The sequence below is a fragment of the Gavia stellata genome, chromosome 9, assembly GCF_030936135.1.
Source record: "Gavia stellata isolate bGavSte3 chromosome 9, bGavSte3.hap2, whole genome shotgun sequence".
NCBI lineage: Eukaryota > Metazoa > Chordata > Aves > Gaviiformes > Gaviidae > Gavia > Gavia stellata.
Genome location: NC_082602.1, coordinates 22,907,229 through 22,923,398, shown reverse-complemented (window position 1 = coordinate 22,923,398; position 16,170 = coordinate 22,907,229). Strand labels below are relative to the sequence as shown.

At 42.9% G+C, this 16,170-nt stretch overlaps 1 protein-coding gene across 1 annotated transcript; it reads left to right on the top strand.

Annotated features, from left to right (window-relative positions):
• Window positions 1–9,118: 9,118 nt before the first annotated feature.
• FFAR4 (free fatty acid receptor 4) lies at window positions 9,119–15,893 on the top strand. Its single transcript, XM_059821335.1, has 3 exons — window positions 9,119–9,655; window positions 10,474–10,602; window positions 15,486–15,893. The coding sequence occupies exons 1-3, from the start codon at window positions 9,119–9,121 to the stop codon at window positions 15,891–15,893; spliced, it is 1,074 nt and encodes a 357-aa protein (XP_059677318.1).
• The last annotated feature ends 277 nt before the right edge of the window (window positions 15,894–16,170 follow it).

Below are 16,170 nucleotides of genomic sequence, written 5' to 3'. Positions count from 1 at the left end.
GCAGAACCACAACTATTATTGTCATCACTTACATGTCACTAAAACCAACTATAAAGCTCCAACTCCATAAAGCACTGCTTTTTTTCACTCCTCGGAAGCTAAGAAGGAATGTAAGACTGAAAATTATTTTTTTATCCTAAAGGTAAATGAACAAGAAAAAGGTCTGCTCCTCTCCCTAGTTATATGTAGTGAAGAGGTTTGTGCCTAATAAGCTCATCGTAATGCTAAGATTTAGCTGTAAGTTTGGTTCTTTGTAAGACAAGAAGTAATAAAAAAAAAAAGCTGTTATTTCAAGCACTTTGTATTTACAATTTCAGTAGTCTTTTTCTGATTTATGTGCATTTCAAGTAATTGAATTTCAACCTAGCAGAAATTCTGTGATGTTTGCATAATTTGAAGATGTTGGTCTAGGGAAGCTTCTGGATTAAGGCAAGGGTTCACCAATACTAGCATATTTATAAATCCTGGCTTTCACATACAGTGCTCTTTGTAAACAGCAAGTGAATTAAGTGGATTTGATGCGGTGTGGTTGGAAAGACAGCTGAACTGTGCATAACAACTGACTTTTTTTTACACAAGGAGAGCTTCTTGTGAAATAATAACAATTGAAAGATGGCTCTGATATTTTTCTTATACCAAATGGATCAACTTCTAATAATTTACTTGCTTGTGCAGCTTTCTCTCTTACTCTTGCTTTTGATAACCATCTTTCACACAGTTATTTGCCATGTGCCAATAACTGTACTACAGATGTTTATGCAAACCATACAATAAACCACTTATGTTTAACTCTGCAGATGAAAAGCGGCAGGGAGGCGTAGTGCTGGTTATGCTGTAAAAGAATTATGCTGAACAGCACAAATATTTGGAGACAATGGGATGTCACTGTTCACCTGGCAAAGATCACTAATGTAAATGGTGCAGTGTCTTCAAGAAAACTATGGAGAATATTGCTCTTGTGATATCTCCACAACAAAGCAGAGATAGGTGGGAGTTTACAAGCAATGAAAATGTAGCAGTAGAGGAGCTCTAGGCATTTCCATTTTAATCTGGCAATCAACCTGTCTATTAGTTTCCATATCTTGTAATCTCATTGAACTGTTAAGATTACAGTAACAGTTGTGGCTACAGTTTTACGTTAAAAATTATAAGCAATTATCTCTATCATGCAAGAAAAATACAGTATATATAGTAATACAAGCTACATTACATACAGTGGGACTATGCAACTCAGAATACTACTTGCAGCATTTCTAAATCTTTTCCTTTCTCTAATTTAGAAAACGTGACAGAATTAGGTAGCCAAGTAGTACTTCCTGCAATAAGGGATGGTCCTGCTGAAAGTCTCTGGGTATTAAAAATATGTTCGTATTGTCAGTATGGGGGTCTGTTTGGGTTATTTTCAAGGCAGCCATCCAGAGAAAGGCAGTTGCATATCTCCCAGGGAAGGGCAGTGCAGGACCTCTCTGAAGTCACCTGCACAGCAAGCGATTGTGTTGGAGAAGTCTGCAGTGTAGGTGGGATTTTAAAAGGTGGGGAAGGAAATAAAAGTTTGGTGCTTAATAAGGAATAAGAGAAGCCAAAGAATTTTAGACCAAATCAGCCTAACTTCAATTCCTGGAAAAAATCCACTGGCATAGAACTGGCAGTGGGAATCACATCACATGTCCCCAGTTTTCTTAACTGAGCAAGTGCTGTGGGTAGGGAAAAAGCAAAAGATGTGCTAACGTGGACCTTTTGTTTCAAATGCCAGTTTCCTAACAAAGTAGGGAAATACAATTACTTCCTCTAGTCTATGCAATGGGTGGCACAACTGGCTGAAAAGCTGCATTACGTAACTAAGTATCAATAATTTATAACTCTAAGAACCTAAGTGCAGCGAAAAATGGATCTTTTTTCTGACCCACATGGCCAGAACATATAGTGTCTCCGACAAGCAGCCTCAAGGGGATGCCTAGGGTATAGCCTAAGGATAGGGGATGCATATGTGGGACCTTCTAATAATGTCAAGCTTTAAGAGCCAGATGTGGTTCCCATGTGTTAGTACCTCTCAATGGATTTCTCTTCTAGCCTCCCCTTAAGCCCATTTTAAAACATGAAATGAGTAACTAAGAATAATGTATTAGACAATTCCATGGTAGTCTATCTGATTCCAAAACTATTTATATTTTCATAGGTGATGCAGATGCTACAAAAGTACACATAAAATCTGAGACACTCCAAGGTAGGAACTGAGAGCTCTTTAGAGGACAGCAAGAATTTTCAATTTATCAACACCAATGATGTGAAATAAATAAATAGGATGAAGTATTACATGTAGGAATAATCAACTACCAAACCCCAAAATAAATAGTATGACAGTGTATCAGCTCCTCCAGAAAGCTTCTTAGGATTACAGTAAACAAAAACTTGAACATGACTCAATATCCCACCTGCATGATTTTGCAAGTTTTACAACGTGATGAGTACATAGACTCTTACATGTTTTACACACAAGGTTTCATTTCTAGTCAATACAGATGAGAATTCTAGCTGGAATACTGTATCCAATTTTGAGTATTGTACTTCAAGAACAATTTAGACTAATGTGAATTCTTTAGTAGAAGTCTTTCAGGTTTCTGATCAAATTCATGAAAGAATCACGGTTATGCAGTCTAGAAAAGACCATGAAGAAAAATGATGAAATTTCATACAGAGGAAAGAAAAGTCTTTCTATGCTCAGTGAGAAGAGTAACAAGCTCAAAATTGCAACTGGAGAAATTCTGACATAAGGAAAATCTTTCTGGTGGTTGGAATAGATGAGCAGTGAAACACATTGCTTAAGGAGGCTGCAAAATCTCCACCACTGGAGATTTACAGGGACACTTATATAACTATCTAAACCATTCCTGACAGGTGAGTCTGCCTTGGGTCAGGGACATCAGCCAGATGATTTCTCACAGTCCCCTGAAGCCCTATTTTTAATGGCACATATAGACCTGCAAACAACACACCATAAGATTTAAATTAAAAAATGGCAAGTAACACAATGGTTGTTCTGCACTGACTTCATGTTATTTCACTCCATTCAATATTGGTAGCTACCACACCAGAAATCAATACAACAATTTAACTTCACTTTGTTTCTCAACTGGAAAATTATTGGCATTCCTATGTCTGTATAAACTTCTAGTCTGAGCAGACAAAGTCATTTAGAATCAGTATTTGCACTCATGCATCTCAACAAGATAAACGACACAAGTGCAACTTGATGTCGCTTAATTCCCTAGTGTTGGGAAGTGCCTCATTCCCACATTGTTTTAACGAACAGCACCATGGTGTCCAATTCTTTGGCATTTGGGGAGTTTGGGCTCCCCTCCATAGGGTGCCCAGGAACAGGATTCAGGACGCCAGCGTATTGAGTGGGAGCTACGTAAGCCAGCCAGTGAGAAACATCACTCCTCAAGGAATGCTACATGTGCAGAAAGGAGGTGCTGTTGAGCATTCACAGATGTAAATTCTCTTCTAGCTTTGGCTGCCTACGACAAATGAGTCTTCTTGCAAAAAAAGCTAACTTCAAACAGGACACATATCTGTGAAGTGAGACCTCCCCTTACACCCAGTCCGCCTTCAGACCTGGACCAGAGCTCCCCACCATTAGTTAGGGATATATACTCATTTTGCCGTCTCTTTGACCAACCAAAAGTTTAAGTATTTCATACTGAATTAATAGTTTCAAAAAAAGAGAGCAAGATATGGTGCCTTACAATATCCTGTAAGAAGCAAGCCTGGGACCTTATCATAGTGATATCTAGCTGGCTTCCTGCCAGAAACACAACCAGGTTTAATTTCCCCGATCAACTCAAAACTGGTGAATAAGCACACTGCATCAACAAAAGTGCAAGCTATATCAACGTAACAAGTGTGATCTGGTCAGTATTATCTCATTCAACTAGACAGAAAACTATACAGCCTAATTTAGACATCCACGCTTTCTGGACATGGTTTATGAGAAGCTCTAAATCACATCTCTTTAATCTTCTCATATTAAATTATAATGCAACCAGACCCCAAACAGCCACTGATAATGAAAAACATGAACAGTGTGGGAAATAACATGATTTAGCATTACACTTGGGAATTCAGAAGGGTTTACAGCAAAATTTAAAGTATTATCTGTACTTTCATTGATGTTGTAAGAATGATTTTTTCTGTTTCTCCAGCCTTAGGTTAATGCTAGCTAAGCACAAGCCTTGCCTTCCAAAACAGACAGATTTTCTTTGTAGCAGACAGGCCCTCTGTAAACCTAATTTCAGAAATACCTGACTTTTAAAAGTAAAGCTTTTATCCTGGTTCTGACCTGAAGAACCCCTGTCGCTCCCAACAAGTTACTCTTCTAAAATGAGACATAAGGGAAAGCAAGCAAGACGATTCTCCTTAAACCTCATAAATAAGAGCATTCTCTAATCACTGGGTTCTTGAATGTGAAGGAAAATGATGACATCTGTGATATTTGCCCGGAGTGCAACCCAGCAGACCAATGTGTTCAGGGAATGTTTGAGTACGTCTCATGAGCAAGAGAGGTTGGTGACAAGTTTTGTTTGTAAATCCTTCAGAGGCACACCACAGTATTTACTTTGATGGCTCTGCATCAAAGCTCATCAGCAGGAATGTAAGTAAGTAACTTCATGCGCACCTAAAAGTTAGCAAAGGTCCAGTGGCACTTAAATATCAGACTATAATTCTCCCCGTAAATCTCACTCAGGGTCTCAGTTCCTTGGTGAGTGTTCTACCAGATCCTGCAATGTCCAAATGAACCATTCTGATACCCTGTATTCACTGATAAACTCCCTAAATTCATGGGCTAGATGTATAAGTGTAATACAGTATCTAAAACTGTTAAGAAACAACTTCATTTTGTTAGAACAATCTAGCCGGAGCTGAGTCACCCTGGTGAAGCTTGGTTAGCATGCAGCATAACAGAAATCATGATCTTCCAGGGGAATTCTATGTTACATGGATTATGTACTTATATTTGCACTTGGTTCAGAGAGAAATCCCTCCTTTACTGCAAGTCATGAGGAAATTGTTCAGTGTTGCTGTTGGCAAAATTTCTGGTGGTCTTGATGACAAAAAAATGATCCAGCTCTTACCAGAAAGCACTATCAACAGCTCTGCTTTTGACTGAATCATTCATCAGTAATGCTGCTGCTACAGCCTGAAACTACGACGCCACTGGCACATATCCCAGGAAGCATGGTGGCTTCTGATGGATACTGACCACAGGAAAATGAGACTCCCCAGAAGAAACAGTGACTTGCTCACTCCCCAGAAGAAACAGGGACTAGTTCTTGACACGATCAGAGAGATCTATAGAAACATCTGGTATTTTCAGCGGACACTGAAGTGGGTGAGCTTGCTACTATATGAAGACAAACATATGCATTTATATTAGCACTACAAGTTTAAAATTGTCCTTTGGACATTGGTGCAAATGCTTCAGCTCACTGATATGAAAGTACACAATGGGTGACCAGTTAGAAAACTTCCTAAAAAGCAAAACAAATCAAACCAGATTTGTATTTGAAACAAACCTTACAATGGCATAACTTCTTCTAAGTACAGAATTAATAGCGTCGAGAAGCAGAACAGCTGCAGTATGGCATGTAAAAGCAAAATTAAAATAGAAAGCTAACCTTGTTTGCAACTTATGCTAAACCCTTTATTATATAGACACACCTTGAGTCACCTACAATCTTGGAACCTCTTTTGTGAAGACAAAGAGTCAACATGTCTAATGCAATGAATTTAAATCACTTAGCAAACATTAAATATGCAATACATCTGTTACAGAAGTCAGTACTATTTACTCATTGTGATACAGGTGCATGGAAATAGACCCAAAGACTTAAACACCAATCTACATGCAAGAGGATGCATAAATAAGGCAAAAACCTTTATTAGGTCATGTCCAAATGGAGCAAGAAACCTATCTCCCAGAATCACCTAGCCCAAGAGGTTCCTCCCTCTGGGAATATTTTTTATGCTCAAGAAATAAGTAAGCTGAACTATCCCCATCTGTCATGACAATTTGTCAGCAGAACAATCTGAAAAACAGAGCTTGACTTACAGTATCAGGTCACACAGCCCTTATCTGCCATAGAGAAGGCAAAACCTCAGGCTTTCATTCAGGACGAAAAAACCCCACAAAAAATCCTCAAGATTTTTCCCCGCTAGGCTAGCTAACCAGCTCCACAGAGGTCCCCACAACTTTCATTGAATCTAGGATGATGAAATCTTAGTTGACTCCATGTTTCACCACTTCTGAGCATAAAAGAGCACACGGGTTAAAGAAACGATATAGGTTAAGCAATCATAATAGGTTTCCAAGCATTCTGTTAATCACTTCCTTGTCATAAGCACCTGTAGAGCATATACTGCACACAGCATCCACTTATTACAGTAATGCCAGCGTAGCTCCATCGAGATTATGATTCCTCCCTTCCTCAGATTTCACGTTGTGATGGTTGCTATGATTGTAGCTACCCAACAGCAAATACAGCTTTTGTACTTCATGGGAGGGAAAAGAAAACTATTTTTTTAGATAATGGATCCATTAGACCCATGAGCAATCAGACTGTTTTTGTTCCTGCAAGGAGCTCTCATTAATTTGATTAAACCCCATGGAAACATGCATGTCTCTTCACACCTCTGCTGTCCCCAGGCACAGGATTTTGTACAGAGGTCAGTGTGAAGCTCACTCACTAACAGCATATTAAAAGCAGCATTTTGTTTTGGTTCTCCTCAGCAAACAACAGACTTATGCCAAGTAAGTAAGGTTTCCATTCACACGTAAGGACCAAAGCTAAAGGTGACCCTTTCTAAAGAAGATCAAGGGTCTATCCAGACACTTCCACACGTCTCATTTTCAAACCTTCTGCTCCTCTATGGCATTCCTTTCCTCCCTGACTGAAAATATCTACATTTCTTCAATAATGCTGCTTTGGGTGTTTCTCTCCCTATTTTCCTTCCCCCATTCTGTTTCAGATGCATTTACTTTATCCTGAATTGACAGGACCAGTTTCTATTTTCCACTAATGCCAAAGGGTCTAAAGATTTAATTCATAACACAGTTTGCATTTATCCGTGCTACCGTTTCCAGCTGCACCCCACCTGTCCTGTTAATGCCTTCCAAGTTTTCACACAGGTACAAGCAGGCTTCTAATGATGGCTCGCTCCCAAATCTCAGCCTCTATTCAGAGCTGACCACATCACCGCTACTGCCAGCTGCCCAGAACTTTGGGGCTAGTTTGTCAGCTTGTATGAAGTCCCAGACCTGTGAGGTTGCGGCAACTGGAAGACATTTGCTATACTTAAAGATTTGCTAAGCATTTTACAGAATCAGTCCATAGCAAAGCCAACATAAATTCTGGCTAGATATGTCAAGCTTTGATCACAAATATGAATAATCATCCTCAGTAGTCCTATTAAATTTGCTGAAACTTTTGCAATATGGGCACAGAGTTTTTTCTCCCAGCAAATGATGTAGAATAAAATGTGTTTCGAGACATTTGCCAGTCACTTGTGTTGCTGCCTGCCAAAAAAATCACCTTTGCGAGTTTTGTTACTGAGTTCATAGTTCACAGCAGCCACCCACTTAACAGCAAATCTGCCCACATTTCATACAGTCAAAGAAATCAGCAGGAATTAGTAGGAGCATCTCATCCACCTGTTTAAGCTGCCCTGCAAACTCCCAGTTTGATAAGACAGCATACATAGTTAGAACCACTTGTAGGTCAAGAGAAAACATGCTAATTAAAATTAATGTAAATTCTGCACTGGCAAAGATGTGGGAAGTGGTCCAGGAAAGATCTCACTCTTGTCATTCCTCATTAGGAGATCGTCCCTTAGAAGGACTGAGTTTCTGGAATCCCCACTAATGCCATTGCGTAAGCGTTTGACAGCAGGGTCACACCCAGGGTAACACGGAAGCACTGCCCAGTCACCCGGTCCCATTGGCACACTGGTTTGGACTAACTCTCACCTAATCAAAAGGTGTAATTCCATACGGCCAAGCCTGTAACTGCACCCTTAAGCACCTATGCTGGCACTGAAGTCAACCAAATTCATCCAGAGCCATCTAAAGTCATACAATTGTTTACATACTTTATGAAAACATTTTATCTTCTTTTATGAGACATTATCTGCTCGTTCGTGACGATTTATGCGCTTCACTCCCAGTCCATTTCTAAATCATCTGGTATGAAGAGCATAAGCAGAAAGGCCTACTTTCATTTACAATTTGAGCAACTGCTTTCAGGAATTGAAGGCCAGAGAAAAGATGGTATTTTCTAGGTATGTCTTAATTTACCAGACTTCTTCAGCAAGAACTCATAACACAGGCAGGTAAGTCTCTGGATCAACTTAGTAAACAGATCCCAAAAATCAAGACAGTGACACTTCCTCTCCACACCAGACCACAGTTAGCACAAGCAATGCACAGGACTGCTGTTTCCAAACACCACTGTCAAGACACAAGGTGACAGGTAAATTCATCTTTTTTTACCTTAGAGCAGTGCTGGTTATCCCAGGCTCTCAAGAAGAGCTCTCGGAGCGGTCTGACAGCCACCCCTCCGTTTTAAGCCACGCATACACCCCCAGCAGTGGGGAGCAGCCTGGGCGGCCTCCCCAGGTCACTGGTGCCCTGGGGGCCTGCCTGTAGAGCAGGTCAGACCAGGCCCAGCCCTGGAGAAGGTGGCCAGGCCTGGAACCCTCAGCATGGAGGTGCCAGAGCGCTGACCCACGCCCTCCCCAGGGAGGCGTCAGGCGGCCCTGCTCGCCCCCGGCCCCTCGCTGCCTCCCCACGCACGGCGGCCTCGCCTTTGTGTGAGCTGCGCCGTGTTTACCCTCCCACTTCCTTGTTCCACTCCGGCGTGAGGGCCATAAACGGCCCGGCTGGCACAGCCAAGCGCTCGACGGCAGGGACAAGAGGAAGAAGAGGGAGGGGGATGGCGGCCAGCCCCCCACTCCGTGCTGGGAGGGCACCCGGAGTGCCACCCTGGCGGTTGGGAGCGCAGCCCTTCCCCTAGGGCTGGTGCCGCCACCTGCGGTGGGTCTCTCATGCCCGCTGGCCGCCCTCATGCCGGGGCCCGGGGGTGTGCCAGGGGGGAACAGGACCTACTTCCCCTTCTTCTCAGACTTCAGGGGCCGCAACGTGATGGCCCTGCGTGTCGGTGAGTCGTCTGCCCTGGCCTCCATCTTCCTGCTGGCCTTGGCGGGAAACGTCTGGGGCATCTGCCTGCTGATGCGGCGGCGGCGGCACCAGCTGTGCACCGCCAACTGCCTCGTCCTCAACCTCTTCTGCGCCGACCTGCTCTTCATCACCGCCATCCCCTTCATCGCTGTTGTGCGCTGGACCGAGTCCTGGGTGCTGGGCGACGTCGTCTGCCACATGCTCTTCTACACGGTGAGCCTCAGCGGCACCGTCGTCATCCTCTCCCTCTCGGCCGTCAGCCTGGAGCGCGTCGTCAGCATCGCCCGGCTGCGCCGTGCTGCCTTCCGCCGCCGCAAGGCGCTGGCCGCCACCCTCCTCCTCATCTGGGTCTTCGCCGCCCTCGCCACCCTCCCGCTCTGCTGCTTCTTCACCGTGGTGCGGCTGCCCGCCGCCGCCGGCGAGGTGAGGGAGCAGGGCGCTGGGCGGCTGGCGCCGGGCCGGGGCGGTGAGCGCCGGGGGAGAGCGGGCGCCGGGAGGCGGCAGGAGTCAGGTGGGGAGGCGGGCGCGGGGCCGGGCGGCGAGGGAGCCCCGTCCGCCTCTGCCACGGAGGGGAGACTGCTGCTGGGGAGCGGGCTGTGCTCCGGGCAGGTGCCGGGGTTGCGCCCGGAGGAGCGGCCGGAGCTCCCCCCGGCAGGGCAGCCCGGGAGACCCGCGCCCGCTGTCGCCGTCGGCAGCGCCGCCGTCCCCTCCCGTCCCGCTCTCCCGGCGGGCCCTCCCGTTGGAGATGAAATGCGCATCGGCTGGAATTTTTTTGCGTTCCCCAGTGCGGCTTGGAAACCCCCTTTTCAGCACACTTCCCCCTTCCCGAGGGATCAGCATCCTGGGACAGCTGCCCAGGACATGCGGAAGCCTCCGTACGACGTGACCATGCACAGATTTTTCTGCCTAGCAATTTGAAATGCATACAAAAGTACACCCAACGTGACACTCAAATACATGATTAAGTTCAAGGCTTGTAAGTTTCAATTTTAAAGTTGCCATTAGCATTTGATATTAAATTTATGGCAATATTTAGATTGTGGACAACACATCTATTTGTAATTGTATGGGCTTTTAAAACCACGAAGTAATACATTAATTGACCACTCTGAGTAGAAAGTTTTCACGGACTCGGTTTAGTCTACAGCCATTTTCTCTGTAAGCACAGAGGGAGATAAGGACAAGTTTGTACTAAAGATAACTGTACAATGTTAATTTTCTTCTTTACTCTTTGTAAACAGGAGATTCAGATTTGCACCTTGGTTTGGCCCAGCATTGCAGGAGAAATAGTTTGGGATGTGACCTTTGCCATTGTTTTCTTCCTAATACCAGGATTAGTCATTGTCATCAGTTATTCCAAAATCTTACAGGTATGTTTTTCCTTTAAATTTTGTTGTAGAACAAAGTGAAGTAAACAGTAACTCACTAGGCATCAACATGTTGTCACTGAATACAAATAGACCTAAAGGGAATAGACATCATTTGCTCAGTGAATGGTTAAGTATGTGATATAAAATGAAGCACTTCAACCTGTACATAACAGCCTATAAATTTCAACTAAGAACATGCTTGAACAGCACATTACCGGAAGCCCAACACAAAGTTTGTCTTCATTTATATATAGTATTTAATACACTTCTCCATTTATGTGCTGTTCAAATTTAAAGACCGTCAGTCTCCTAAATGCTGAGTCAAGCATTTGAAATTACTAAAAACTAGATTTTGCTTTCCTTGAGCCTAAACTCCAGAGTCACAAGGGATTTGTAAGAAAGCAAAGAAAGGCAGGACTAGAAGAAAATCCATCCCCTTTTAGATCTACTGATTTTCTGCGTGTTTTAGTACACAAATCTCATTAGATTACACTTATTCCCCTACAATTTCAAACTTTGAAAACAAAACCTGTAGATTAAATACTCTGATTCCATTTTCTTTCTAATTGGATGTTGTTTAACTGCTGAAATACAGGCCAAGACACCAGGCACCACAGAGTTTTAATCTATGTTCTAGCAAGCATGGTATTAGTTACCCAAATTCCTTTTAAAACATCTGATTTCATACCTCTTCCTCTTCTAAAAACAGAATAAGAAAGAGCTAGAAATCTTCAAACTAGGCGCTGCAATGCCTAGTTTTTAGCAACTGCCCCCAAAAGATTCTTGATTCATGGATTAGGCAATCAAATAATTAAATAATTAATTATCATACTATATATAAGGAAACTTACAGATTTTGGAAAGTGTGGTGGGTTGACCCTGGCTGGATGCCAGGTGCCCATCAAAGCCGCTCTATCACTCCCCTTCTTCAGCTGGACAGGGGAGAGAAAATATAACGAAAGGCTCGTGGGTCAAGATAAGGACAGGGAGATCCCTCACCAATTACCGTCAGGGGCAAAACAGACTCGACTTGGGGAAATTAGTTTAATTTATTACCAATCAAAGTCAGAGTAGGATAATGAGAAATAAACCCAAATCTTAGAAACAGCTTCCCCCCACCCTTCCCTTCTTCCTGGGCTCAACTTCACTCCCGATTTTCTCTACCTCCTCCCCCACAGTGGCGCAGGGGGACAGGGAATGGGCGTTGTGGTCAGTTCATCACATGTTGTTTCTGCTGCTCCTTCCTCCTCACACTCTTCCCCTGCTCCAGCGTGGGGTACGTCCCATGGGAGACAGTTCTCCACAAACTTCTCCAACATGGGTCCTTCCCACGGGCTACAGTTCTTCACAAACTGCTCCAGCGTGGGTCCTTTCCACAGGGTGCAGTCCTTCAGGAACAGACTGCTCCAGTGTGTGTCTCCCGTGGGGTCATAAGTCCTGCCAGCAAACATGCTCCAGCGTGGGCTTCTCTCTCCACGGGTCCACAGGTCCTGCCAGGAGCCTGCTCCAGTGCGGGCTTCCCATGGGGTCACAGCCTCCTTCGGGGGCATCCACCTGCTCCAGGGTGGGCTCCTCCACGGGCTGCAGGTGGATATCTGCTCCACCGTGGACCTCCACGGGCTGCAGGGGCACAGCCTGCCTCACCGTGGTCTTCACCACGGGCTGCAGGGGAATCTCTGCTCCGGCACCTGGAGCATCTCCTCCCCCTTCTTCACTGACCTTGGTGTCTGCAGAGTTGTTTCTCTCACATATCCTTACTCCTCTCTTCTCTGGCTGCTGTTGCACAGTTGTTTTTTCCCCCCTTCTTAAACATGTTATCCCAGAGGTGCTACCACTGCCGCTGATGGGCTCGGCCTTGGCCAGCGGCGGGTCTGTCTTGGAGCCGGCTGGCATTGGCTCTATCGGATATAGGGGAAGCTTCTAGCAGCTTCTCACAGAAGCCACCCCTGTAGCCCCCTCACTACCAAAACCTTGCCACACAAACCCAATACAGAAAGGAACTTCAAAATATACCGATTATTGAGCAGGGAATTAACTGATGAAATGCTGAGCACCAAAGGGCTGTCTGTGGTACATGCACCAAAGCTGCATGTGGATGTTTCCATGAACCCAGGACCTACAATATGGGCTCCACATGTACTTGCCTATTGATCAGGCTTAAACTTGTAGTCAAAATCATCAGCTCTTAGCTTCTATACACTCTACAAGCTCATTACAACCCTGAGGTAAATGCATTAGGTAAACCTCTTCTAGTGAAGTAGAGCACTTGCCTTTTGCAACGTCATATTTGCTGTAGGCAAAGAACATACAGCAACTGAGTGCGGAGTCTGAGCCCTTTGAAAGAACTGCAGAAAACTGCAGGCCAAGGAATGCCACAATCCTTGGTCAGAGACCAGGACAGGAGTGGTGTTCCTCTTGTCCTTGCAGACTCCAGATTACAACAGGTAAATTTAGAAAACACAATGGCACATAGGGAGCTAGAAGCCCAAATAAGTGCATTACCATTTCTCCTGAACTGAAAAAGGAACGAGGCCCATAGCAGGATCCCATCTGTTACAATTGAATCTTCTCTCTCACACAGCTCTCCAGGAAGCAACCAGAACTCAGCTGGAGAATGTCTTAATCCCTGAGTCATTCCCAAGAGCAGATTCACTCTCACTTCGTGAGAATGCTCGGTGATGCCAGTGCACGCTGAGCACAATGCTCAGTGTTACTGGAAGCAGTTCAAAGCATTCACGTATTCAAATAACACAGCATCTATGATGATGATGATTCACTACAGATGTAAGACCTCAAATTTTTTAACAAATATGCTTTACAAATGTATACTTTACAATTTAATCTGAAACTGAGTATTATTTTTACATAGCGCTTCCCAGAACCCTGACAAAAATGACAGATTAGAAGCCATGATTTACAATTAAGTTATTTGTTTTTGCATTGTTCCCCCTCTCAGGCAAGACTTAGATAAGAGGCTAGAACTAGTAAAGATGTTGATGATCTGGAAGTTACATGCTTGTATATACACGACTTCTAAGTTCCTGATTCTCAGAGTGTGGTCCAGATGCCCACTGTAAGTATGTAGATTCCTTATACTAGGCAGACCAAAAAGGGATCCAAAATATATCACTGCCACCCCATTTCAGTTGAGCATTTCTTTAAGATGCAATTTTGTCTTATTTATGGCAGTCCTGGCAATTCTGGCATTCTTAGTTCTAGGCTGTGCAGCTCCAGCAGGAAAGATGGAGGGTACTTCTATGGGACAGATAGGAAGGTATCTGATGAGGACATTCTGTGGCCATTTTAAACAGTGGAGGCTGAGGAGGGTACAGAACTTGGTTTTCCCACTTTTATATTAGAAGCGGGTATTAGTCCTTTGGATTTTATGAAACCTTCATTCTTTCTAAGACAGGTTAGGTGCTCTCTGAGAACAACTCTTGGATTGGATTGTTTGGAGGAGTTAGCCTAGTTTCTGGATTCCAAATGGGTACAGCAGAAGATCATCAGGGTGGAATAGTTTTACATGTTCAAAACATCAGAATTCTCTGCCCCTTTTAAATCAGGGAAGCAGCTAGTGAGACCATCCCCTTCTCAGGCTCAGCAGCTGCTGAGAAGCTCATTTTCGGATCACGGGTTTTGATTTATACACCTACATTCTGTTGAAATCTTTGGTAGATGTCTAGGTTCTTAATGAATATTTATTCTAGGCCATCTATCTCTGTGAAAAATTCAGAAAACTGCAGGAAGAATGACAAATTACTCAATATATATATAACCATTTTCATCCTTACCTGAACCAGGAAGCTATTAAACTATTACTAGTATTAGTGTTATCCTTCCTTTAGTTGTTGCTAAAGGGAAATGTCACACATAAAAGCGGCAGGAAGAGCCTTACGCCTTTTGACTTTCCTACTTAGACACCAAATTGAACCAGGCTTTTGAAAATACCTCTTCTTTACCCATGCAGGGGGTAAAATGACATCTCAATTATTTAGCCTAAATGTTTGTTTGCTAAATATTTCAATTTTATTTTATTTGCATGAGATATATGAATGTAACAGACTTATTGTGCTATGCCAACTTCAGTGAAGACAGGGATGTAGAGCATGACACTTAGACTTTTCTGCAAGCCATTGGGATTCAATATTCTACCTAATGACAGATGATTCACACCTGTGAATACTAGATTCTCAGACTACCCATAGTCTGGTTTATTTACATCAGACAGTACTTTAACAAGACACAGATTTTCATAGTGACAAAAGGATCGGTAAGATTTCAGGCTAGTTCATAGAAAGCAATTACAATTACTGACTGAAAAACTAAAAGTTTACAAAAAACAATGTAAAAACCCATTCAAATTTAAAACGTATCATGATTTAGTTACTGTAATAAATTCATGCTCCTTCTAATACCTACCTTATAATACCAGCATGGCCGTAAGAGAATTGGATTGTGTTCCTTCTTGCGCATCAACAGGATTGTTAACTATGTTCCAGTTTACATTTGTGAAAAAAATCAATGGGTTTATTTAGATAGAACAAATGAGGTCATAATTTGAAGTTAATGGGATTTCATGAGTAATTAAGGCTCAGTTTTATGCTGAAAAGTATTTATGGCTGGTAAAGAGCCATGAGGAGAACAACCAGCTTGACTAATATTGAGGTGAGTTCACAGCTGAGAGGAAAAAAAATGCTAGTGAAGTGACAACGTTCGAAATGGAATCATTGACAAAAAGTGAAAATGGAATTCTGTAATGCCTTTTTTGTAGTCATTTTACAAAACAGAAACATCATGTGCCAAGATTTACTTTTGCACTTGTAAAAATGTGTTAATAATTCTTGTAGGTTTCAGTGGTATTTACTTTCTTCTCTTTACTGCAGATTACAAAAGCATCAAGAAGGAGTTTAAATGCTGGTTTAGCCTACTCAGAAAATCATCAGATTCATGTTTCCCAGCAAGACTACAAACTATTCCGAGCCCTCTTTGTGTTGATGATCTCTTTCTTCATCATGTGGAGTCCAATTATCATAATTATTCTTTTAATTTTAGTCCAGAACTACAAACAAGATTTAAATATTTTGCCTTCAGTTTTCTTCTGGATAGTGTTATTCACTTTTGCCAATTCTGCTGTCAATCCAATTTTGTATAATGTTGCCCATTTCAGACGTAAATGTCAGGAAATTCTTCTCTGTTGTACAGGGAACCCTATAAGGCATGGGGCTGGTACAGAAACCACTGCAAGAAGAAGTAACCATGAACAACCAAATTTGTCTTTCATTACCAGATAATTATTTGAAGTCTGAGCTGTGCCACACTTTGCATGTTAATGTCTACACTATCCCAGGTTGAATAGGTCACTATGTTATAGTATTATATGGCAGAGAAGGAAAAAAAAAGCTAAATCTGTATTTTTAATTCCTGCAGGTGAAATTCTTTTGACTTCGCTGCCTTGCCTCAGATTTGGAGATTTGGACAATTTAATCCAATGGATTGAATTCTCCACTTACACTGAAATAAATAGGAATATGGCAGTGAACTTGGTGAATGTGAAATAGTTGAAATAAG

Bases quoted from the DNA above. Each gene is read 5' to 3' on its own strand.
- FFAR4 (XM_059821335.1), top strand. From the start codon at position 9,119: ATGCCGGGGCCCGGGGGTGTGCCAGGGGGGAACAGGACCTACTTCCCC. The intron at 9,656-10,473 runs GTGAGGGAGCAG...CTTTGTAAACAG, and splicing joins TGCCCGCCGCCGCCGGCGAG to GAGATTCAGATTTGCACCTT. The intron at 10,603-15,485 runs GTATGTTTTTCC...TCTTTACTGCAG, and splicing joins GTTATTCCAAAATCTTACAG to ATTACAAAAGCATCAAGAAG.